The 25,864-nt window shown below is 44.6% G+C and overlaps 2 protein-coding genes across 2 annotated transcripts; one reads left to right on the top strand and one right to left on the bottom strand.

Annotated features, from left to right (window-relative positions):
* Positions 1–11: 11 nt before the first annotated feature.
* Positions 12–14,381, top strand: fip1l1b (FIP1 like 1b (S. cerevisiae)). Its single transcript, XM_064337865.1, has 17 exons — positions 12–257; positions 670–733; positions 816–873; positions 1,125–1,228; positions 1,326–1,387; positions 1,883–1,993; positions 5,381–5,511; positions 5,609–5,724; positions 6,247–6,306; positions 6,624–6,723; positions 6,807–6,960; positions 7,318–7,344; positions 8,227–8,281; positions 10,488–10,543; positions 10,839–11,055; positions 13,413–13,547; positions 14,129–14,381. The coding sequence occupies exons 1-17, from the start codon at positions 173–175 to the stop codon at positions 14,277–14,279; spliced, it is 1,686 nt and encodes a 561-aa protein (XP_064193935.1). The 5' UTR covers positions 12–172; the 3' UTR covers positions 14,280–14,381.
* A 5,585-nt stretch (positions 14,382–19,966) lies between these two features.
* LOC135256197 (cysteine-rich hydrophobic domain-containing protein 2-like) lies at positions 19,967–24,687 on the bottom strand. The gene is made up of 5 exons (XM_064338040.1): positions 24,312–24,687; positions 23,400–23,499; positions 22,164–22,220; positions 21,753–21,812; positions 19,967–20,730 (listed from the first exon to the last, which is right to left on the bottom strand). Exons 1-5 carry the CDS (start codon positions 24,428–24,430, stop codon positions 20,680–20,682), a joined length of 387 nt encoding a protein of 128 aa, XP_064194110.1. The 5' UTR covers positions 24,431–24,687; the 3' UTR covers positions 19,967–20,679.
* Positions 24,688–25,864: the final 1,177 nt, after the last annotated feature.

The raw sequence follows: 25,864 nt of genomic DNA, 5'->3' as shown, positions 1-25,864 counted from the left end.
CGGCTACAGACTGGTTTTACTTCCGGGTCAAATCTTAGGGTTAGCGCAGCTAGGCAGCTAGTTAGAAAATTGCAGCTACTTCGTCACAATATCCGTATCGTAAGTGCAAGGTAAGTTAGCTTGCTAACAAGCAAATATCATTATTTAAGAGATTACGTCTTCTTTCGTAAACATGTCCGCTGAAGAAGCGGAGAAAACGACGAACGCTACGCCCGACGTGAGCGCCGGAGACGAGGAGGAGGAATGGCTGTACGGAGGTAAAAAAACGGGCCGAAGTCCTCGCTTACAGTTAGCGCTACAATGCTACCGTTTAGGTAGACTAGCTAACGTTATTTTGCGTTTGGTAAGTTGGCTTTCTAGCCCCAGCCTCGTAAACCGCCTACCCAACTTCGCATAGACATTTCAGTTGTGTTTACTTATATTTAATCCAGGTTGCTCGTTAAAGGTGGCGTAGGTTTCATTTAGAGTAACACAAGTGAAATAAGATGAATTTCGAGCCTTCAAGTGAGATTGCGATTATTGTTAACGTTATCTGCCGGTGTTAAATCGGCTGAGGCTTCGCCACAGTTCCGAGATGGCATACATTTAAGCGCCCCATGTACGGGATGAATCGGTGACTTGTACCGACGGGCTGTGAGGTTGTGAAATGTGGAATTACTTTTCTGACAGATGAAAACGAGAACAAGGAGGAGGAAGATGAGGAAGAGGCGGCTAAGCTGTCCGCCGCTGTCAGGTGATGCCTTCTGTGTGCTCAGCGTTGCTGTGTGGCTCTGTGTTTAGCGGGACTCACGCATTTTGTGTGTTTGTTCCCACAGTGCGCCGGCCCCACTCCCAGTCCCGGAGGAAGCCACGGGAAACGGTGTTGCCAAGCAGGTTGTTCTCTGCTGTGGGGGTTACCTGTGCTGGTTTGCACCCTGTGCTGACTGCCAGTGTGTCAGATGTGTGCTCAGTGTGCCCTGTTCGCTTGCATACATGCTGTGTGTTCGGTGTGATGTGTGTGCCTGTGGTTATAGGACTGCGGTAGTTGCTCAGATTGTGGGTTCATTGAGGTGCTACAGTTGTACCCTTGAGAAAGGTACTTCAGGTGCACAAGTGTAGCTTAAATGTGGTGTGTGTGTGTGTAGGACACTGCTGAGGAGAATGAGGACAGTGAGAGTGACAGTGATGATGATGAAGATGATGTCCGTGTTACAATTGGAGATATTAAGACTGGAGCACCACAGTATGCGTGAGTATTACGCACACACACACACACACAGTGTATTTCCACACAAGTGGAGCCTCAGTTTGCTGTTGTTCATACTGTGTTTCTTGTCCTTGTGTAGGGCGTATGGAGCCACGCCAGTCAATCTCAATATAAAGACAGCGGGAAGAGCTTATGGATCAGGTCAGCCATGAACTCGCTCTACACACTGAACACACAATCACTGAACACACAATCGCTCAACACACTGAACACACAACCACTGAACACACAATCGCTCAGCAAACTGAACACACAATCACTCAACACACTATCGCTCAACACAATCGCTGAATACATTGAACACGCAATTACTTGACACACAGTGCACATACTCAAGACACACGCAATCAAAACATGTGGATCTGCTGGGCTCTAATGGGCAGGAGTTACCCCTGCTAGTGGGGGCAGGTGGGAGTTTTATGTGTGAGCTCTCCTCAGGAGTTACCCCTGCTAGTGGGGGCAGGTGGGGGTTTTATGTGTGAGCTCTCCTCAGGAGTTACCCCTGCTAGTGGGGGCAGGTGGGGGTTTTATGTGTGAGCTCTCCTCAGGAGTTACCCCTGCTAGTGGGGGCAGGTGGGGGTTTTATGTGTGAGCTCTCCTCAGTAGGTTTTTCAGTATGTGTCTCTCCTCTTGCAGTGGGTACCAAGCTGAAGGGTGTGGATCTGGAGGCCCCGGGGAGCATTAATGGGGTCCCTGTGCTGGAAGTGGACCTGGACTCCTTCGAGGAAAAACCCTGGAGGAAGCCAGGTAATGAGAGACGAGGGGTAGCTGTGTGTGCATGTGTCCGTGTGTGTGTGTGTGAGTGCATGTGTGTGTGTGTGTGTGTGTGTGTGTGTGTGTGTGTGTGTGTGTGTGTGTGTGTGTGTGTGTGCGCGCGCGTGTGCGTGTGTATATGCTTGCGTGTGTGTGCATGTGTCCGTGTGTGCGCGAGTGCATGTGTGCGTGTGCGTGTGTATATGCGTGCATGTGTCCGTGTGCGCGTGTGCGTGAGTGCATGTGTGCGTGTGTCTGTGTGTGTGTGTGTGTGTGCGTGTGTCTGTGTGTGTGCGCGCGTGTGTATATGTGTGTGTGAGTGCGCGTGTGTGTGCGCGTGCGTGCGTGTGTATATGCGTGCGTGCGTGTCCGTGTGCGCTTGCATGCACCAGTTTGTGTTTTTTTAAGAGAATGTGTTGGGCCTTGTCCTCGCTCTGCCTCTGTGTGCTGTTTTGGATGGGGTCTCTTCATCCTCTGAACTGACATAAATGGATATAAACTCTCATTAGAAGTGTGAATGTAATTCACAGAATGTTTACAAAACTTACACTAAAGTAAATAAACAAGCAAATTTGCAATTAAATAAACAAACACACAAATAAATAGTTCACGTGTATCTAAAAAGAACCATTTAGCTATTTAGTGGCTCACACTGCTAAATAACTAAAGGCAGTCTTTAGTTTCAGCGACAGTTAGCCCCTCCTCCCATCTCTCTCACTCCGGTACAGACACACACACAAGCCACATTTTGAATAAAATATACAGTTGCGATAATAAACAGTCCCTCCAGTTTTCCACGATAGGGAATTTTCGGAATTCAACACAACAACATAATGCTGCATTCTCCCCGACACTGCATAATTCGTAAAACTGCAAATTACACAGCAAATTACGTTGCGTCTGAATAAACATCCATCCATCCATTATCTATACCTGCTTATCCTGAGCAGGGGTCTGAATAAACAGAGTTTATAATTATAATGTACTTCGATCCTCAACTGGATCTGTTCCTTCGATGGAATCAGTTTCTTCATCCGTGTACCAGCTTTCTGCATCCGAGCAGGAATGCCCCTCTTCATCGCTCTGCAGAATCAAATCCCTCAGAAGCATTAGAAAATCCCTCCTTTTCTAATATTCTGTCAAATATCTAATCTGATATTTATAATATTGTTTTCTTTCTATGTCTCTGCTTTCGTTCAAATTTACGTAGTCTACCATTTGGTCAGTCACACTCGGTCAAGTTCATCTCTGCTACAGGTGTGATACGGTTTTGATTTTGATATAAATAACGGTATTTTCAACTTTTCTGCTTTTCCATTGGCTGCTTGAGGTGTCATTCATCTTGGGTTACTTACGGATATCGTCTGCAGGAAGTAACATCCCAATCAGAGTTGTAAACAAAGCGATAGGAGGGGGCTAAAAGCAAAACGAATGAATGTAGCTTATCCACATCAATTGTAAACTTTCATGGTCCTTTCCACAGCTATAGATCGGGCTGTGATTGGGCTAGAGACTGCCTCCTGGCATCATTTGAAAGCTTAGAGTGTCTACTTTAATTTGCTGGTAGCCACACGATCTTCCGTTCTGACGGTATTAATATAATAGTAACGGGTGCATTTTGAGTGCGCCGGCGCACTCATCGACTCCAGAGGGTTAAATATCAGAGAGTTGCAGTGTTCTCTGCATGTGATTGTTTGCAGATGCTGTTGTGTGTGTTCAGGTGTAAATCTGTGTATGATTGTGTTCAGGTGTGTGTGCGTGTAAGTGTGCATGTGTGTGTGTGTGTGTGTGTGTGTGTGTGTGTGTGGAGCTGGTATTCTGTATGTGATTGTGTTCAGATGGTTGTTATGTCCCAAATTCCACCTGCGTTATATTATCCCAGAGAACAGTTGTGTGGACATAACACACAGGAGGCCTCAAAACAAGGTGTTGGAAAACCCCTGAATATAGCCGAAACAATTATTACGAACTGAAAGACACATCAAAATGGACCACGGAAATCACAAATTGCATAAAAAGAACTTAAGTAGGAGCTACACTATTACCCTGATCTAAAACCAGTAGTTATTCTTCTCCTGTGGAAAACAAATAGGTGAGTTTTCCCCAGGATTTCTACTCCAACCAAAGCCTCGCTGTAAGGTGCAAAGGGTCTGTATCAAAGGTGGACCCAGGCCACAAACATAGTCTGTATCAAAGGTACACACGCCAAATACAGTCTGTATCAAAGGTGGACCCAGGCCACAAACACAGTCTGTATCAAAGGTACACACGCCAAACACAGTCTGTATCAAAGGTACACACGCCAAACACAGTCTGTATCAAAGGTGGACACAGGCCACAAACACAGTCTGTATCAAAGGTGGACCCAGGCCACAAACACAGTCTGTATCAAAGGTGGACCCAGGCCACAAACACAGTCTGTATCAAAGGTGGACCCAGGCCACAAACACAGTCTGTATCAAAGGTGGACCCAGGCCACAAACACAGTCTGTTTTAAAGGTAGGCCACAGAAGTCTGATAGCTGATGATAATTCAACTTTTTGTCTGAAGCAGGGTTTATGTAGGGCCACAGGGCTTATGTATGGGCCCAGGACTTATGTAGGTGCCCAGGGCTTATGTAGGGGCCCAGGGCTTATGTAGGGCCACAGGGCTTATGTAGGGCCACAGGCAGGTGGATCAGTCGGGCATCAGCAGCTCATTAACGCAGGACCCCCAATCACCAGGGAGAGAGATGCTCAGGGTCTCGAGCAGGGGGTAGTTGAGTCACCAGGACGTTAAGTGGTGCCCTGTGTGTTGAGGTGGTTCTCTGTGTGTTGAGGTGGTGCCCTGTGTGTTGAGGTGGTGCTCTGTGTGTTGAGGTGGTTTTCTGTGTGTTGAGGTGGTGCTCTGTGTGTTGAGGCGGTTTTCTGTGTGTTGAGGTGGTTCTCTGTGTGTTGAGGCGGTTCTCTGTGTGTTGAGGCGGTTTTCTGTGTGTTGAGGTGGTGCTCTGTGTGTTGAGGCGGTTCTCAGTGTGTTGAGGTGGTGCTCTGTGTGTTGAGGCGGTTCTGTGTGTGTTGAGGCGGTTCTGTGTGTGTTGAGGCGGTTCTGTGTGTGTTGAGGCGGTTCTCTGTGTGTTGAGGCGGTTCTCTGTGTGTTGAGGCGGTGCCCTGTGTGTTGAGGCGGTGCGCTGTGTGTTGAGGCGGTTCTCTGTGTGTTGAGGCGGTGTCCTGTGTGTTGAGGCGCTTCTCTGTGTGTTGAGGTGCTTCACTGTGCGTTGAGGCGGTTCTCTGTGCGTTGAGGCGGTTCTCTGTGTGTTGAGGCGGTTCTCAGTGCGTTGAGGTGGTGACCTGTGTGTTGAGGTGGTTCTCTGTGTGTTGAGGCGGTTCTCTGTGTGCTGTTCAGGTGCGGATCTCTCGGATTACTTCAATTATGGCTTTAATGAGGACACGTGGAAGACCTACTGTGAGAAGCAGAAGCGGCTCCGAATGGGCCTGGAGGTGCTCACCGTTGCCTCGGTAGCCAGCAAGATCACGGTAAATACCTGGCGGGGGGAAGGGGGTTGGTAGGGGGTGGAGCTTGCTGTGTGTTTGGTCTCACCATGTTCTCTCACCCTGTCCTGTCACCCCCAAGGTTCAGCAGGGCAGGACCGGAAACAGTGAAAAGGACATCAGCTTACCCCCCCACCAACCTAAACCTGACTTCACCTCCCCAAGCAACCTCTACAAATCTGCGCTATCCACATCAAGGTAAGGGCATGCCCACGTACCTCCTGCAGTCATTCAGAACAGCGTTCACTCTGATGCTTTTGACTGTAGTTCTGTCACACACTGACTGTAGCGTATCAACTCTAACACTGACTGTAGTGTATTGACACTAATTCTGACTGTAACATATTCAGGCTAACGCTGACTGACTGTAGCACAGTAACACTAACACTGCATCTGACTGTAACACAGTTACACTGACACTCCGTCTGACTGTAGCACAGTTACACTAACACTGTCTCACTGTAGCAGTTACACAAACACTGTGGCTGCCTATAGCACAGTTACTCTTACACTGTGTCTGCCTGTAGCACAGTTACACTAACACTGTGTCTGACTGTAGTAGTTACACTAACTGTGTCTGACTGTAGCACAGTTACACTTGCACTGTGTCTGACTGTAGCACGGGCACATTAACACTGTCTGACTATAGCAGACTCTTGGACCTTGTTTCTCGGTAACTCTATGCTGCTGTCTCCCTGTTTTCTTGCTTGCCGCTCATAGGATTTCTCCCCCTCAGTGGGCAGCAGGGGGTGCTCCTGCTCAGGACGTGTCTTTCTATACGTAAGTGAGTGTGGGCCTTGCCCGTGAGAGTGCTGCTGCTGGGGACCATCAGTTTTCTGAGGGGGAGAGAGAGAGAGAGAGGGAGGTGTGTGTGTGAGAGAGAGAGGGGTGTGTTTGAGAGAGAGAGCGAGAGAGAGGATGAGTGTGTGTGTGTGTGTGTGTGAGAGAGAGAGAGAGGGAGGGAGGGGTGTGTTTGAGAGAGAGAGAGCGTGAGTGTGTGAGAGGGAGAGAGAGGGGGGTGTTTGAATGAGTGTGTGAGAGAGAGGGGGTGTATGTGTGATAGGTGCATTGCATCTCAGGGTGTGCGTGTGTTGCAGTAAGGTGACTGGCTCCATAGACGTGATTGGGGGACAGACTGCCACCATCAGTCGTGTGGAGGGAAGACGTCGTCACAACATTGAGGGGAACAACATTCAGGTGAAAATACACGCGCACACACACACTCACACAGAGGTTTTCCACTCACTCACTCACATGCATATACATCTTATTTTTCCCAGGTGATATCGGAGCACTCTTCTTCAGATGCTGAGACACCTGCCAAGATGCCACCTTTCTTCCCCCCTGGGCCACTCCCCCCCAACATTCCCCCTCCCCCTTTCCTACCCCCACCCCCAAATGTCAGCTCCGCCCCTCCACTCATCCCCCCACCAAGTAAGTGATGAATCTCTCTTTCATTACAAAGTATGCTCTGCGCTGGAAAAAAGTACATCAACCACTCATGGTTTTTTGAAGAAAATAGAAAGAAAATTGAACGTCCTTTTGACATTATCTACCTAAACTAGCTACATGTATTTAATAACTTTTTAACAGGTAATTAGTGAAGGACCAGTGGATCATTGTTTGAAATCCTGCATTTTTGTCGGATGTAGGTTTGAGATTGTAGAGTAACATCTCTGCTAGCTTAGCTAACGCTATAGCGTCCATAGGTATAGGTAGCAAAGGCAATACAAAAGATAGGTTCTGCATGCTCCCTGTTTGACTGACACTTGATGGGTTTCTGTTTTCCAGGGATACCCATCACTGTACCCCCGCCAGGTAAGTTAACCTTGTCACATTCCGACAGCCTGTAAATGTCTTTTGTAATATTTTTATATATTTCATTGTGAGCATATCGGTAGGGCCACCATTTTCTCTTTTTCGCACATGGACTTCAGCACTTCGCCTGGAAGGGGTTGATAACCCCCAGCCACGTGACTTCCTGTTATCCCAGTTACACAACCCGAGTCATCATCTTCATACAACAGTTATCCCAGTTACACAACCCGAGTCATCAGATTCATAAAGCAGTTATCCCAGTTACACAACCCGAGTCATTATCTTCATAAAGCAGTTATCCCAGTTACACAACCCGAGTCATTATCTTCATAAAGCAGTTATCCCAGTTACACAACCCAAGTCATTATCTTCATAAAGCAGTTATCCTAGTTACACAACCCGAGTCATCAGATTCATACAGCAGTTATCCCAGTTACACAACCCGAGTCATCAGATTCATAAAGCATGTACTGCAAATAAAACAAAGATGATGATTAACAGCAATGTTTACAAGCGAGGGTCTTGTTAAATTAAGTCTGGTTCTTCAGGAGGGTGGTGCTAGTGGTTTGACTGTTGTACTGAGGATGTTTTGTTTGAAGCAATGTGAAGTACTGGTCTGAGAGCAGTTGTATAACACTTAATATTATACAACTATTAAATATTAGTCATATTAATACCTAATAATATGTGTGAATTTGTGTAAATGTGGCAATGTTTGGGAGTCTTGGGTGAATTTGTGTAAGTGTGGGTATGTTTGGGAGTCTTGGGTGAATTTGTGTAAATGTGGGTATGCTTTGGGGTCCTGGGTAAATTTGGGTGAATTTGTGTAAATGTGGGTATGTTTGGGGGTCTTGGGTAAATTTGGGTGAATTTGTGTTCTAGGTTTCCCCCCACCTCCTGGTGGTCCCCCTCCCTCTCTCATCCCCACTTTGGACAGGTAGGTTACTCAACCCCTTCATGAGAACTGTAACTCACACTCTCATCCACTCACTCATTCAATCACTCACTCACCCACTCACTCAATCAATCACTTAAGCCGCGTTTCCACCGCAGGAACTATACCCCGGAACTAGGAACCTTTTGAGGAACTCAGTGCGTTTCCACCGCAGGAACTAGGGTCTAAATTTAGTTCTGGGGGCTTTGTTTTACCCCCCAAAACGTTCCTGCTCGAGGGGTAGTACTTTCCGAAAGTACAGGAACCTTTTGGGTGGAGCTTGCAGAGCTGAACATTTCTGATTGGTCGAGTACTCGTAGCATTTGTGTTGTATTTATTTTCCGCCATTACCCGCCATGTTTGAAAATATGCAGCGGCAAACCAATTTATTTTCATAATAACTTCAAATCAAACTTGTATGTTATGCGGCGCAGTAGCCTACTTTTGGTTATAACCTGTCAACGTCTTGGAATTATAACGTGTGCTCTTCTGTTCTTTTCTTGCTTTAGTATTCGTTTTATAAAATGCTAAGCATTCGTGCTGGGACAGCATATTACGTAGGCTACCAAAACATTCAAACGGATTAATTCGGTTGCTGAATATTTTCTTCCGGATTTTCTTTGTTAGCCCGTTGTAATTGACTCAAAACGTTTGATACAGTTATGTGAGGTATGCGGTAGTTCTGCCTAATTAACATTGGTGATACAGTACAAGCAAACTGGAAATCACCTTCCGCACTTTTTATCCGGGTAAAATAACAGGTTAATTCTAGTAATCTTCGCTTTAGCTTTTTCAGACTGCCGTAATTTTACTCAATTTTACTGCCATTTTTCAATTCCACGAAAAGACCAGGAAGACTATGGACTCATTTATGGTGCATGGTTCGCATCTGGAGGGCACACTTCGCTGCTCGGCTAGCAGTAACTTCGAAGGAAAGCAAACGGTGGCTGTACCACTACTAATTTACATTTTCACGCAAGTCCGAGTTTTCGTTCTATTCTTGTCATTTTGCGATTAGCCTATATGGAATTGACAACGAGAAAGTAATAAAACAGCAAATTGTTTACAACGTGTGCATGTTTTCTGCTGTTAATGAATGTGTTTGAGAGGATATATGAAAATCAATAAATACAAAAGTAACCATATATAGTCATTGTTGGTAACCCGTTGTATATAAGTGGAATAAACCCCTCCGGGCTGTCCCGGTTATTAGAAAATAATGTAGGCTACTTCGGTGGTAGTATGGGGTTACAGAAAAAATCATATGACAGATGGACCGACGACAACGTCAGTGGGCTAATTTGCCTAATCTTCGCGGTACTTTAGACCCCGGTGGAAACGCAGACAACCATTGGCTGAAGGAACCTTTTAGTTCCTGGTAAAGTAGTTCCTGGGACTGAAAGTTCCGGGTAATTTTGGTGGAAACGCGGCTTTACTCACCAATCTGCCCACACTCACTCACCCACTCACCCACTCACCCATTCACCCACTCACTTACCCACTCACCCACCTTTAAGCAGACTTGTGCAGTCGAGTATTTGATGGATCAGATCGACTTGTCATTTTGTGATGAAAATCGTAAAATGTTCCATCCCTAGCATGAAATATACGTGCCTTTGAAGTTGGACCACAGCTGGTATTTCCATGATATGATAAACAGATGTTGCATTTTCTTCTGCCAGTCAATTTTACCAACAAATATTTTGTCTGCTTTTGGTTCTTCTTTCCATCCAAAATGTGCCTATTCCTCTATGAACCACTTGGTCACTGCCCATTTTCTGCCATAGTCTGAAGACACATCTCTTCAGACTGTTCCTGGACTAACTCTAACACTGCTCCTCTACAGGGTTACTTCCAATCGTCGATCACTGTCTTATATCACCTGTATTCTTGTATCTCGATCTTCTAGCACATTCATGCTATATCTTCATCTAGCACTTGTTGCACCTGCATCGCCATCTTGATGTTGTAGCTCTTTATTATCTCTTGTAATCATGCCTGACTTGACTTTCCATAACTTTCCATGACTTAAGTCATGGAAAGCCAATGCTTACTGCATGAAGTAAATGTGATGTTCATGGATATGCATAGCTGATACTTAATGAGAATTATATCGGGCCTGTGTTCTGTAGCTGTTCCAGGGACCTTTTGTGTGAACTCATTGTGCGTCTCTGGATAACCGAATGTGATGTAATTTGCTTTCTTCTAGTGGGCATCCTGGTGGATATGATGGCCGTGCTGTACCGCCGTACCCCTTCTCCACAGGTAGGGGGCACTGCACTGAGGTGTTTTTACTGTCCCTGGTAATACCTGAGCAATCTCTTGGTAACACTTTAGCAACCACCTAAGACCCTAGCAACCGGAGTAAAACCCTAGCATCAAATTAGTAAGATCCTAGCCAACCACCTTGTAAGACCCTAGAAACCTTCTTGTAACCACCTAGTAACACCCTAGCAACTACCTAGAAAGAACCTAGCCACCACAAAGCAGTGCACTAACAGCACCCTAATACTGAGGGTGTGCTTTCCTGTCTAGCTAAACATGCATGTCTGTCTGCTAGGTGGATACCCTCCCCCACTGACAGGGACGGTGTCATCCTGGCCCAGTTTGATGGACAGCTCTAAGTCATGGGATTACTACCCTCGGCGGGAGAAGGAGCGGGAGCGGGAGAAAGAGCGGGAACGGGAGAAGGACCGGGAACGGGAGCGACCACGGGAGCGGGGCCATGACCGCGAGAGAGATCGCGACCACAGCCCCGCCTCTCTGGCCTATAACAGGTATAAAGCTGTGACCACAGCCCCGCCTCTCTGGCCTATAACAGGTATAAAGCTGTGACCACAGCCCCGCCTCTCTGGCCTATAACAGGTATAAAGCTGTGACCACAGCCCCGCCTCTCTGGCCTATAACAGGTATAAAGCTGTGTGTGTGTCTGAGCGCTGTGTGCGTGCATGTGTAGTGTGTAGTCTTCGAGCGTGTGTGCGTATTTTGTGCAGGGTTCGTACGGTCATGAAAAACCTGGAAAAGTCATTGAAATTTAAAATGCAATTTCCAGGCCCTGGAAAAGTTATGGAAAATAATATTTTTTGAAAAGTAATGGAAGCACAGCTAAAGTTGAATCAAATATAATAACTAATTAATCCAATCATAAAAATAGTATGTATAGTAATAAAACGTAAATTGGCACGTAACCTTCGTGGTATTTTGGTGGTGTGAGAAGTTGATTCGGTCTGGCTCAGTCTGTTTACAGGCACGCCCAACAGGCACGCATCTGCTAATGTAGCAGTTAGTAAACGTAGGCCCTACTGTCCCGACAATATGCCAGGGAAGTGCAGCTTCAATAATATATCAGGGCTCGAAATTAACTTTTTTACTTCGTAGCACTGGTGCTCCCAACTTCAAAAAGTTAGGAGCACCCACCAAAATGTAAGGAGCACCAACAATATATGCAATAGATTTTTTATTGATAAAAAACGACAATATAACAGTACGGTTTACAAGTAGCCTAACAGTTAAACTGTCACGCCTAAAAAAATTTTTAAAAAAACCCTTTTTCCTGTCACTTGTTACATGTTGCCCCATCCCTGCACTTCTTGGTAAATTGTATTTGTCCTAATACTGTAGCTTATTCTTCTGCCTAGTTTGGCTTTGCAGATGTTAGACCAGCAGGGTTCGTACGGTCATGAAAAACCTGGAGAAGTCATTGAAATTTAAAATGCAATTTCCAGGCCCTGGAAAAGTTATGGAAAATAATATTTTTTGAAAAGTTTTGGAAAAGTAATGGAAACACAGCTAAAGTTGCATCAAACATAATTACTAATTAATCCAATCGTAAAAATAGTATGTATAGTAATAAAACGTAAATTGTCACGTAACCTTCGCGGTATTTTGGTGGTGTGAGAAGTTAATTCAGTCTGGCTCAGTCTGTTTACTGGCACGCCCAACAGGCACGCTTCTGCTAATGTAGCAGTTGGTAAACGTAGGCCCTACTGTGCCGACAATATGCCAGGGAAGTGCAGCTTCAATAATATATCAGGGCTCGAAATTAACTTTTTTACTTCGTAGCACTGGTGCTCCCAACTCCTAAAAAGTTAGGAGCACCCACCAAAATGTAAGGAGCACCAACAATATGTTGGTGCACCAGCAATCGATTTTTTAGATAAACGACAATATAACAGTACGGTTTACAAGTAACAGTTAAACTGTCACGCATAAAATGTGACTCTTCAAGGAATTGCGTGTTATGCATTCAAACGACAAAGAGCTTCTCGTCACATTAATACCGCTAATTAAATCAACCGCCAGTAAACTGCATCGGAGAAATGAGCTGTTTCAAACGGGTCGCTACACAAAACACGTTAACGTTTAAAAAAAATGCCGTAATCGTGCGCTTCAACTTTTCAGCTTTCGATAACGCTAATAAATTGAACATAAACTTTTGTCTTCAGGTAACATTAGTTAACGCGTTAGCTCTCTGTGTCGCGTGACAGTGGAGTGCAGCGAAAGGGAGTGATTGAAGGCTAATATTAACCAATTTTAAATCAGCATTAAAGGTAAGAATGTCAAGCTCACGATTGGTTAGAAGGGTCACCGTCAGCTCACAAGGGACCTACTGAGTGTACTAACTAGCGAATGTACAGAGACGTTCGACTGAAAAAAGAAAAAAAAAAAGGTCGCACCAGAACAATTATTTGCACTCACACAAATGCTCCCAATTATATTTCGAGGTCGCAAAGATTAAATTTCGGGAGCATATGCGACCAAAATGGTCGCTATTTCGAGCCCTGTTTGAGACATTGACGAAAATGTTGAACTATTCGAATTAAAATATGAGAGAATGTATCTAAGTGTGTCTGTCTGGTGTTTATTTGTTTTAGGGAGGCACCATATGTTTCAGATGCAGACCTAATTAGTGTTACAATAAATAATTTTAAATCGTCCCGCTGGGATAAAGTCATTTGTTTTGGTCATGGAAATTCAGTTAAAGGTTGTGGAGAAGTCATGGAAAAGTCATTGAAAATCATTGGTGAAAAAGTGTATGAACCCTGTTTGTGAGTGTAGTCTGAGCGCGTGTGTGTGTGAGTGAGTGAGTGTGAGTGTGTGTAATATCTGAGCGTGTGTGTGTGTGTGTTTGCAGTGATGAGGAGCGGTATCGGTATAGAGAGTATGCAGAGAGGGAGAGAGGCTATCGCACCAGCAGGGAGAAGGAGGAGCGTCATCGAGAGAGGAGACACAGAGACAAAGAGGAGGGGCGACACAAGTCCTCCCGCAGGTACACACGCGTGTACACACACACACACTCACACACACACAGATACTACACACACACACTACTCACACACACACACAGATACTACACACACACTCACACACACACACAGATACTACACACTCACACTCACACTCACACACACACACACAGATACCACACACACACACAGATACTACACACACACACAGATACTACACACACACACACAGATACTACACACACACACACACACACACACAGATACTACAGACACAAACACATACACACACACACACACTGATACTACAGACATACACACACATACAGATACTACACACACACACAGACACACACACACACAGATACTACACACACACACACACACACACACAGATACTACAGACACACACACATACAGGTACATACTCACACTCACAGATACTACACACACACACACTGATACTACACACACACACACAAACAGATACTACACACACACATACAGATACACACACACACACTCACAGAAACACACACTGATACTACACACACACACACACACTGATACTACACACACACACGTGTGTATCCTCTGTCTGTAGCAGCAGCAGTAGGCGACGGCACGACAGTGAGGAGGGCGACGCCCACCGCCGCCACAAGCACAAGAAGAGCAAGAGGAGCAAGGAAGGCAAAGAGGCCAGCGAGGACCATGCGGCCAATCAGGAGAGCGCAGAGGGCGGGGCCATGGAGTGACCCCACCTACCTGAACCTCCTCACTACTCCCATCTACCAAGCGAATTAAGCACCAACTGAAGATGTTAATTTGTTCAATAAAAATAGCTTTTTGATAAAGAATTACGTGTGTAATATGATTGGAACTGTTTCTATGGGTAAGCCAGCCTATTTTCAGCTCTACGGTGGGAAAGAGGGATATCGAGCCAGCCTGGTTCAGCTCTACAGTGGAAAAGAAGGATATCGAACCAGTCTGATTCCAGCTGTCCTGTGATGGATTGGCGGCTTGTCCGGGGTGTATTCCTCTCTCACCCAATGCACGCTGGGGTCGGCTCCAGCACTCCCCATGACTGCCCAGGATAAGCAGGTATAGATAATGGATGGATGGATGGATGGATGGATGCTCTGCAGTGGGAAAGGGCTATAAAGCTGGCGGTATATTCAGTAAGAACAAAGAACTTCAGGATTGAGCACCACCGGCGAACATGTCCACGAACACTGTTGTCGGTATACTCAGTGAGAACACCGCACCGTTTAATGTCACTCCACACCGCTGGGGGGCACAGAATAATTACGAGGCAGCTATTATTCAGGGCTGGAGTCTCACCCAGACCTCCGTCTCACGGCTACGCTATGGATGTATGAAGGGCTATGCGAGATCACAACACAAAACAACAATGGCGTCGGTGATAGAAGCACAAGTGCAACAGAGACAGAGAGAGGAGTTTAAAGTGGCTTTAGTTTTGGTAAATGGTAAATGGACTGCATTTATATAGCGCTTTTATCCAAAGCGCTTTACAATTGATGCCTCTCATTCGCCAGAGCAGTTAGGGGTTAGGGGTTAGGTGTCTTGCTCAAGGACACTTCGACATGCCCAGGGTGGGGTTTGAACCGGCAACCCTCCGACTGCCAGACAATCGGTCTTACCTCCTGAGCTATGTCGTTTTAGTTTATCTAGCTATGCAAGAGAAGAAGAAAAGGCGAAGGAGATGGTACGTTCGCCCTCTAAATCAAAGTTTGACGGACAATGGAGAGTTTTGTCTGTACGTTTGGCAAATGCGGAGTTTAGACGAGGAGGTCCACTTCTCTTATTTCCGAATGTGTGTTAGGCGTTTTGATGACTTGCTGAAACGAGTAGCACCATTCATCAAACATGCGGGAACTCACAGAATTCCCATCTCTACAGAAGAGAAATTGGCGTTGACTCTCCGTACATTAGCACGTGAAGTCTGCCCTCTGAACTTTCAACCGTGATGTAACCAACCATGTGATATTTGGACCAATAGCTGAGAGGGGGAGGTCGGAAAACAAGAAAGACATTTTCTAAAAGTTCTCCCTGGAGGCCGTCGCACACTGCACTGTATGAACACACAACACCGTGTCTTTTTGTTCTTTAGTTCTCGTTGCGTCTTTTTGCTCAAAAAATTCTAATTCTTACAAAGTATACCGCCTACTTACTGAGTCAGCCTGGTTCAGCTCTACAGTGGGAAAGGGGTATACTGAGCCAGCCTGGTTCCAGCTCTACAGTGGGAAAGGGCTATATGAACAAACGGTCTTGCTGGTTCGCTTTGTCACAGTTTGCAAAGGCTATTTGAGTCAGCCTGGTTCAGCTCTACAGTGGGAAAGGGGTATACTGAGCCAGCCTGGTTCCAGCTCTACAGTGGGAAAGGGCTATAATGAGTCAGCCTGGTTCAGCTGTACAGTGGGGAAGGTATTTTGAGGCAGCCTGATTCCAGGTCTACAGTGGGAAAGGGGTAATCTTATGAAATTTGTAGGCTAAAGTTGCATTCTTGTCTAAAGTTATATTTTTCAATGCTGTTCTTACCTGGTCAGTGGAAGTGGTATTTCACCATTTCAGAATATTTTATTATTACTACACAATGTGATCCAATCTGGAAGAATAAAACACTTACTCCATGGTCTAGTTCCAATGGGAACTAAATAACATACGGACACATTTGCTGTCAGGTACAGGTGTATATCCGCGTGCGTGTGGATATTTATGGAAATTTCTGATCAGTCAACTTTAGTATATATATATATATATATATATATATATATATATATATATATATATATATATATACAGTCCCCTCCAAAAGTATTGGAACAGCAAGGTCAATTCCTTTGTTTTTGCTATACACTGAAGACAATTGAGTTTGAGGTCAAAAGATGTACATGAGATGACAGATCTGAATTTCAGCTTTTATTTCCTGGTATTTTTATCTAGATTTGTTAAACAACTTTGAACATATCACCTTTTGTATCAGACAACCCAATTTTTAGGTGAGCAAAAGTATTGGAACGTGACTGACAGGTGTTTCTTGTTGCCCAGATGTGTCCTGTTAGATTGATTGGTTAAACAATAAATAGTTCTGAATGTCTACTCTTGGTTTTAGCCTTCGGTTTTGCCTGTGAAAACTGCATTTGTGTTATAAAAGATAAACTAACATGAAGACCAGAGAGCTGTCTTTGGGAGAAAAGCAAGCTTAGAAAAGAGGGGAAATCGATCAGAGACATAACACAAGCATTGGGGATAGCTTGTACGGCAACTTGGAATGTCCTGAAAAAGAAAGAAACCGCTGGCGTACTGAGCAACAGATATCAAACATGTCGACCAAGGAAAACAACAGCAGTTGATGACAGAAACATTGTGAAAGCTGTGAAGAAAAACCTCAAAATATCAGTCAGTGACATCACAAACAATCTCCACAGGACAGGGGTGAAGGTATCTCAATCAACTGTTTGAAGAAGACTTAGAGAGCAGCAATATAGAGGCTATACCACAAGATGCAAACCACTCATCAGTAGTAAGAATCGGAAGACGAGATTACAGTTTGCAAAGAAGTACAGAGATGAGCCACAAAAGTTCTGGAACAAAGTTTTATGGACTGATGAGACCAAGATTAACCTCTACCAAAGTTATGGAAAGGCCAAAGTGTGGAGAAAGAAGGGATCTGCTCATGATCCAAAACATATAAGCTCATCTGAGAAGCACGGTGGAGGAAGTGTCATGGCTTGGGCTTGCGTGGCTGCTTCTGGAGTGGGCTCACTAATCTTCATTGATGATGTAACTCATGATGGTAGCGGCAGGATGAATTCAGAAGTCTACAAAAACATTCTGTCTGCCAACTTACGGAGAAATGCGTCCAAACTAATTGGAAGGAACTTCATCATGCAGCAAGACAATGACCCAAAACACACTGCCAACACAACAAAGGATTTCATTAGGGAGAAAAAGTGGAAGGTTTTAGACTGGCCAAGTCAATCACCAGACCTTAACCCAACTGAGCTTGCATTTCACCTCCTGAAGAGGAGATTGAAGGGAAAAACCCCCCGAAACAAACAACAACTGAAAGAGGCTGCAGTAAAAGCCTGGAAAAACATCACAAAAGAAAAATGCAACAGTTTGGTGATGTCAATGGGTCACAGGCTTGATGCAGTTATTGCAAGCAAGAGATATGCTACCAAATGTTAAGTGTTATTTGCTTTCATTTACTTAAATACTCTCTGTTCCAATACTTTTGCTCTCCTAAAAATTGGGTGGTCACCAAAGGTGCTATGTTCTAAGTAGTTTAACACATCTAGGTGTAAATACCAGGAAATAAAATCTGAAATTCTGAACTCTTGTCTCATGTTCATCTTCTTATCTCAACCCCAAATGTATTCAGTGTATTACAAAAACAAAGGAATTGGCCTTGCTGTTCCAATATTTTTGGAGGGGACTGTATATATGAGGTGTGGCTATTAAATAATGAGACTAATGCTGTAATTCAATTTTAATGAAGAAAACTTACATTTCAATTCCTTTCCCCTTCTGCAATTACACACCGCTGCAATCTGGTCTTCCACTGATCAAAGCAGTGCAGTAGGTCTTCTTCCATTAGTTGTCTCAGAAGCTTTGTCGTTTTCTTCTTCTTCTGGAACAGACTCGAAACAGGTTCCCTTGGGTGCAGACTTGATTTTAGGGAAAAGTACTTGACCACCCTCCGTATTCACCTGATCTAGCACCATGCAACTTTTTTCTTTTCCCTAAAATCAAGTCTGCATCCAAGGGAACCCATTTCGAGTCTGTTCCAGAAGTGAAGAAGAAAACGATGGAGCTTCCGAGACGACTAACGGAAGAAGATGCACTGCACTGCTTTGAACAGTGGAAGACCAGAATGCAGCGGTGTGTAGTTGCAAAAGGGGAATATATTGAAGGGGAAAGGAATTGAAATGCCAGTTTTCTTCATTAAAATTGAATTACAGCATTAGTCTCATTATTTAATAGCCACACCTTGTGTGTGTATATATATATATATATATACACACACACAGTCTGCTCTTCTCAAGGAACCTCTGTTCGTGTGATTCATGCCCTGAACGAAACCATTTTCAGAGGACTTTAGAAGAATTGTAGAGATGCGTAAAGCTGGAAAAGGTTACAAAAGCATTTCTAAAGGCCTGGGTGTGCATCAATCCACAATCACACAAGCTGTCTACAAATTGAGACTGGCTACTCTCCCTAGGATGGACATCCTGAAAAGATCATAGCAAGAGTGCAGCATGCAATTCTGAAACAGGTCAAAAAGAACGCTATGGTAACAGTAAAGGACCTGCAGAAATCTCTTGAACTTGCTAAAGTCTCTGTTCATGTGACCACTATAAGAAAACCACTAAACAAGAATGGTATTCATGGGAGGACACCACAGAGGAAACAACTGCCCTCCAATAAAACATTGCTGCACATCTAAAGTTTGCAAAAGCCCACCTGGATGTTCCTGGGACAATGTTCTATGGATAGATGAGACAAAAGTTTAACATTTTAGCAGAAATGCCCAACACTACATTTGGAGGGAAAAAGCACTGTTCACCAACACCAAAACCTCATCCAAACTGTGAAGCATGGTGGAGGGAGCATCATGGTTTGGGGCTGCTTTGCTGCCTCAGGGCCTGAACAGCTTGCAGTCACTGAGGGAATGAAGGATTCAAAATTATATTAAGAAATTTTACAGGAGAATGTCAGGGTGGCAGTCTGAAGCTTAATAGAAGTTGGGTGATGCCACAAGACAATGACCCAAAACACATGAGTAAATCAAAAACAGAATGGTTTGAACAGAAGAAAATTCATGTTTTGGAATGGCCAAGTCAGAGTCCAGACCTTAACCCAATGGAGATGGTGTGGCATGACCTGAAGAGGACTGTCCGTGCCAGAAATCCAGGAAATATCAATGAACTGAAGCAGTTTTGTAAGGAGGAATGGTCTAAAATGACTCCTAAACAGTCTGATCAGCAGCTTTAGAAAATATTTGTTGGTGGTTATTGCTACTAGAGGTCCTACCAGTTACTAGATACAAGGGTACACATACTTTTTCCATTCGGAACTGTGAATGTTCAGACAATGTGTTCAATAAAGACATGAAAAATGCAACTGATTGTGTGTTATTAGTTTAAGAAGAATGTATTATTGTGACTTAGATGAAGATCAGACCATATTTAATGAGTAGTTAATGCAGAAATCCAGTTAATTCCAAAGTGTTCACAAATTTCTTCCTGCAACTATATATACTATATTCAGTATTTGTACTCATTATATATAAAACCTTCACTGAATTCATATCCAGTGCAAGGATATTATACACACTGGGTTTGAATTTCACCAATAAGATTTCGGTTCTTGTCTTAAGTTTGGGACACCTGCAAGGAATTTCTTAAACCAAATAAACTTGTTGACTTAGAGACAAATTATTTTAATAAAATTAGTAAGTCAATAATGCACATACAGTAACCTACTGACAACAAACAGAATAGATGTCCCATAATGCAGTCTGTTTTCACACAGTACTTCGCCTGGCCTCCCAGACTGGCGTCTCTGAAGTCCTGCAGACGTGAAGATTACTGAGCAGAACCCTCACGAAGAGAACCCAGCTGAGTAGAACCCCCATTAGGAGAATCCAGTTGAGTAGAACCTTCACAAGGAGATTCTAGCTGAGTAGAACTTTCACAAGCGGAACCCAGCAGAGTAGAACCTTCACACGGAGAACCCAGTCAGGAGTCCAAAGCCCATGTGCATAATATCATTATGCCACTGAGCTTCTCTTCAGCTACACTCTCTCACACACACATACACACACACACAGAATGCACAAATATCCCCATCAATGTCCACGTGCCCTTAGAGACAGACAGCAGACAGACAGCTGACCCAGGTTCTCTCCTGCCTCTGCAGAGATGCAGTGAGCCTGCAAATGTCCTGCAGGGATCTTAAACAGAGGAGTCTGTGACCAGCGCAGTAAGAAGGCCATGCTCCACAGGATGAACGGACAGCCGTCTCTGAGAGGCCCTCAGTAGGCCCTGTCTGTAGTGTTCAGCTCCACACGGAGACAGTCCCAGAGTAAGGCACCATGCGGGAGGACACCCTGCAGACTGACTGGTGGGGCTAGTCCGGCCGGAATATCGGGCTCTTGGGTAGGAACTCTATCAGGATGACCTGAAGTGGGAGAGAGAAGGCAACAGAGTCACAGAACAGTGAGTCTCAGAACAGGTACTGAGCCAGAGGGTGAGTCAGCGTTAATGAGCCAGACTGGGATGTTAATGGAGTTAGAGAAGGTGAGTCACAGAGTTAATGGAGTTGGAGAGGGTGAGTCACAGAGTTAATGGAGTTGGAGGGGGTGAGTCACAGAGTTAATGGAGTTGAAGAGGGTGAGTCACAGAGTTAATGGAGTTGGAGGGGGTGAGTCACAGAGTTAATGGAGTTGGAGGGGGTGAGTCACAGAGTTAGTAGAGTTGAAGAGGGTGAGTCACAGGAGATAATGTGCAGGTGTAGTTTTGGTCACTATTAGGGACTGCTGTGATTACAAGCAGAAACCAGCACAAGTTTGGCTAATGCTTCAATTATTCCATCATACTATTGGCTAACACACTAACATACACCAACATGCTATTGGCTAATACGCTCACATACATCATGCTATTGGCTAATCCACCCACATACACCATTATGCTATTGACTAATACACCAAAATACACCATCATGCTGTTGGCTAATACACTCACATACATCATCATGCATTTTGTTAATCCATCCACACACATCATCATGCTATTGGCTAATACACTCACATACATCATCATGCATTTTGTTAATCCACCCACACACATCATGCTATTGGCTAATACACTCACATACATCATCATGCATTTTGTTAATCCACCCACACACATCATCATGCTATTGGCTAATACACTCACATACATCATCATGCATTTTGTTAATCCACCCACACACATCATGCTATTGGCTAATACACTCACATACATCATCATGCATTTTGTTAATCCACCCACACACATCATCATGCTATTGGCTAATACACTCACATACATCATCATGCATTTTGTTAATCCACCCACACACATCATCATGCTATTGGCTAATACACTCACATACATCATCATGCATTTTGCTAATCCACCCACACACATCATCATGCTATTGGCTAATACACTCACATATTCCATCATGTTATTGGTTTCACATTTCCGCGTGTTCAGTCTCCAGTGCAGGCAGAGCTAGGGGGGAGAAGAACACCTGAAAATTAGCATGTCTTTATCACAGGAGCATCACATCCAAACTGACAGGCACCCCGATCACAGGAGCATCACATCCAAACTGACAGGCACCCAATCACAGGAGAATCACATCCAAACTGACAAGCACCCCGATCACAGGAGCATCACATCCAAACTGACAGGCACCCCGATCACAGGAGCATCACATCCAAACTGACAGGCACCCCGATCACAGGAGTATCACATCCAAACTGACAGGCACCCCGATCACAGGAGTATCACATCCAAACTGACAGGCACCCCGATCACAGGAGCATCACATCCAAACTGACAGGCACCTGCAGTACTGACCTTGTGGTATAGTCTATTATTCTCCCACTCTAGCAACTTCTCCACAGACCGCCGCGTCTACAAATAAGACACATTAGTATTTTACAGAGGCAGATGTTTTAGAGAGCTGTGTGTACGTAAACAAGGTATACAGACAGTGTCATGAAGTGTGAGAGAAGAGTGTTGCTGTGTAATGTAGGGCAGTGCTAGTGCAGCACAGTGTAGTGCAGTGCCGTGTAATGTAGTGCGGGTCAGTAGCACTGAGTATTTATCGCTTGCAGGTAGTGAACAGTGCAGGTGTAGTGTAGAGGCCTCAGCAGCACTGGAGTATCCTTACTCGCTTGCTAGACACCATCACCGGAACATGGCCTGAATCCCTGGTGCCACAGAGCAGCAAACAGCCACAGCCATACGCAATGTAAGGCAGTCCTATCTTCAGACACCCATCACCACTGTGATACTGGCCTATACACTCCTCTGTCCCTCAGTGAAAGCACAACAGCTCATATCCCAATGTAAAGGCCCTAGTACAACACTTATCACTCACTGAGAAAGCTCTATACCACTCATCCCTCACTGTGAAAGCTCTACAACACTCATCCCTTAGTGTGAAAGCTCTAATACAACACTCATCACTCACTGTGAAATCTCTACAACACTCATCACTCAGTGTGAAATCAGTATACCACTCATCACTCAGTGTAAAAGCTCTAATACAACACTCATCCCTCAGTGTGAAAGCTCTACAACACTCATCACTCAGTGTAAAAGCTCTAAAACACTCATCCCTCACTGTGAAAGCTCTACAACACTCATCCCTTAGTGTGAAAGCTCTAATACAACACTCATCACTCACTGTGAAATCTCTACAACACTCATCACTCAGTGTGAAATCAGTATACCACTCATCACTCAGTGTGAAATCAGTATACCACTCATCACTCAGTGTGAAAGCTCTAATACAACACTCATCCCTCAGTGTGAAAGCTCTACAACACTCATCACTCAGTGTGAAAGCTCTACAACACTCATCCCTTAGCGTGAAAGCTCTATACTACTCATCCCTCAGTGTGAAAGTTCTACAACACTCATCCTTCAGTGTGAAAGCTCTATACCACTCATCCCTCACTGTGAAAGCTCTACAACACTCATCGCTCACTGAGAAAGTTCTACAACACTTATCCCTCACTGTGAAAGCTCTAATACAACACTCATCGCTCAGTGTGAAAGCTCCATACCACTTATCCCTCAGTATGAAAGCTGTACAGCCACCACAATGTCAGGTGAATAATCACCACTTACCTTTCCTGTGAGCGAGGAAGGAAACTCTGACTCAAACTTGTTGCTCAGTCCAAACCTGTGAAGAGTAAACAGTACCGGTCTTAACTTGAGGGTTTAATCACAGTTAGTACCGCTCTTAACCTGACGGTTTAATCACAGTTAGTACCGCTCTTAACCTGACGATTTAATCACAGTTAGTACCGCTCTTTGTAAGAGATTTCACTTCGCATCATTTTCATTAATCGCAATAATCATTTCGCAGACGCTGAAAATTGGCATTGGACGATTCTAAAACCCTTCAAGCCAAGCTCTTACCATCCTGTGTAGTTTTCCTGAAACGAAGTTGTAAAATTAAAACTAAGCTTTTTAACTGAATGTCTGTTAACGGTGCAATAGCCATATTTTCATTATTTAACCAACAGTAATCGCAGAAAGTAGCAAAGACTTTTCGCTTCTACCGAAATCCCGAAACGTAAGATCTAAAAAGCTTTCCAGGGCACTTCCACCAGCACGAACTTCCTGTCTACAGCGAGTCAGCCTGCGACACGGAACCACAACAATCGGGCAACATACCCCACGCAGGGATGAAAATGCAAGTAGAACAACACAGTGACTTGAAATTACGCGAAAAGTTTGAACCTGTTTTAATTTGTCCTGTTAATGAAAATATATATTCTTTCTTATGGCCTCCCCGCCCCCACCCTAGAGTGCAGTAGTCGGAAACACGGCCTGTAACTGCAGCGAGGAAACTCGATAGCTCTCTGTCGTGCGTGTACACCCCCAGATTGCCCACAGACACACTTCTCAGCCTCACATTGCAGGTAAACTGATCAGTTGTCTGGGGAACACACGGTTCTTTAATCCTTGACACCCGGACAGGCTCCTTACACAGTGACGTGGCCGGATCCGCGCACCACAACTGGGTCCGGAGTGTACTTAAGCAGTTGCTCTTCCGCGGCCCTGTCCTCGTCCTCTTCCTCCTCGTAGATTTCATCAAAGTCCTCCATCAGCGGATCTCTGTGCGATGCTCTCCCCGGGAGAGACTCGCAGTGCCTCTTCGGCAATGGATGGGGACGGCGACCAGCACGAAAACGTCCGAGGCACCCAGAGATGTTCGGTGACAAGCGTCTCTCTCTCTCACTCTCACTATCTCACTCTGTCGCTCTCTCAGCCAAAACAACGACATCCGCAGCAGCTCCGCCTGATCGCGAGAGAGACCTTCCACGTCACGTGGCGCGAGAGACTTGGCCGCGTCACACACTGAGAGGGTTTTGCTACGTCACGGTGCGTAAAGGGATATGGCCTTCTCCGTCTCAATGATTTTCTCGTGCTGTAGGTGAGAGTCAGTATAAATGTAATTGTCTTTTTTTTGCTTATGACCTGCCGCGATGAAATTTTATTTAGTAGTCTTTACCCATTTCAATTATCGTAAACGAATCTGATACTATTTAAAATAATTAAATCATACGAAATGAACAATGATATCGGAATGATTGTAACAGAGGGGTGGAATAATTGTAACAAATGAAAACTCCATATAATGCTCGTATGGAGTTTTTCTACACATACGAACGTTAATCAAGGAAAGCACATTTCTCCACTGGCAATGTGAGACCATATTGTGAAGCATGGCATTTTTTATGAAAAAACACGGAGCGCAACGATTGACGCAGAAGCAGCAAGTTACTTCGTAATTGCGTTGTCCAAATCGATGTGGAAACCTGCTTTTGTTTGTTTCTTAAAACCCAGGTAAGGTTTTTCACAAAAAAGCCTTCTATACAGACCTGGTGTGTTCTTATTCTAAATGACTGCGGCCAGGTGGCTGTTTCTTTTTTATGAATCACTTGGAGCATCCAGAATATGATGCAGTGTCAAATTAGATTTACACATTTCAAATGTAATACTGAACTAACTTAAAAAGTCAACTGCGTTGATGAGTGCAATCTTTACAATGGCTTGCATTGGCGGAATCAGTCGCAGGTTTCTGGTTCGGCCTCCTTTCCCTGACAGTAGACTTCCCTCCTCCTCCACTAGAGGCCAGTGTTGGATCAGTGCTGACGCACTTCTGTCCTTCTCCACTAGAGGCCAGTGTTGGATCTGTACTGATGTCTCCCTGAAATAGGCAGTTACCGGCCAGGCTATGATGGAATTCTGTCAGCTTCCCTGAAGCCACGACATCACCATTGGTTTGAGAAGTCTGTTGCAAGGCGAGCTCTTCGTTCAGGTGTATATAAGCCACCAGCATTAAATGAAGGGGGAAAAAAACCCATGACTATTGGGGAAAAAAGGGTGTAAAGTACAAAAACGTATTCAAGAGATATTTTGGGGAATGGCACTAACTAATGGCACTCACTAAGGGTAGTGAGTAGTATTTATAAGGGTAGTGAGTGGTATTTATAAGGATAGTGAGTGGTATTTATAAGGGTAGTGAATGGATAGTT

The sequence above is a fragment of the Anguilla rostrata genome, chromosome 5, assembly GCF_018555375.3.
Source record: "Anguilla rostrata isolate EN2019 chromosome 5, ASM1855537v3, whole genome shotgun sequence".
NCBI classification, from domain to species: Eukaryota; Metazoa; Chordata; class Actinopteri; order Anguilliformes; family Anguillidae; genus Anguilla; species Anguilla rostrata.
Note: the sequence above shows the minus strand (reverse complement) of the source record. Positions and strands in the feature narration are given on the sequence as shown.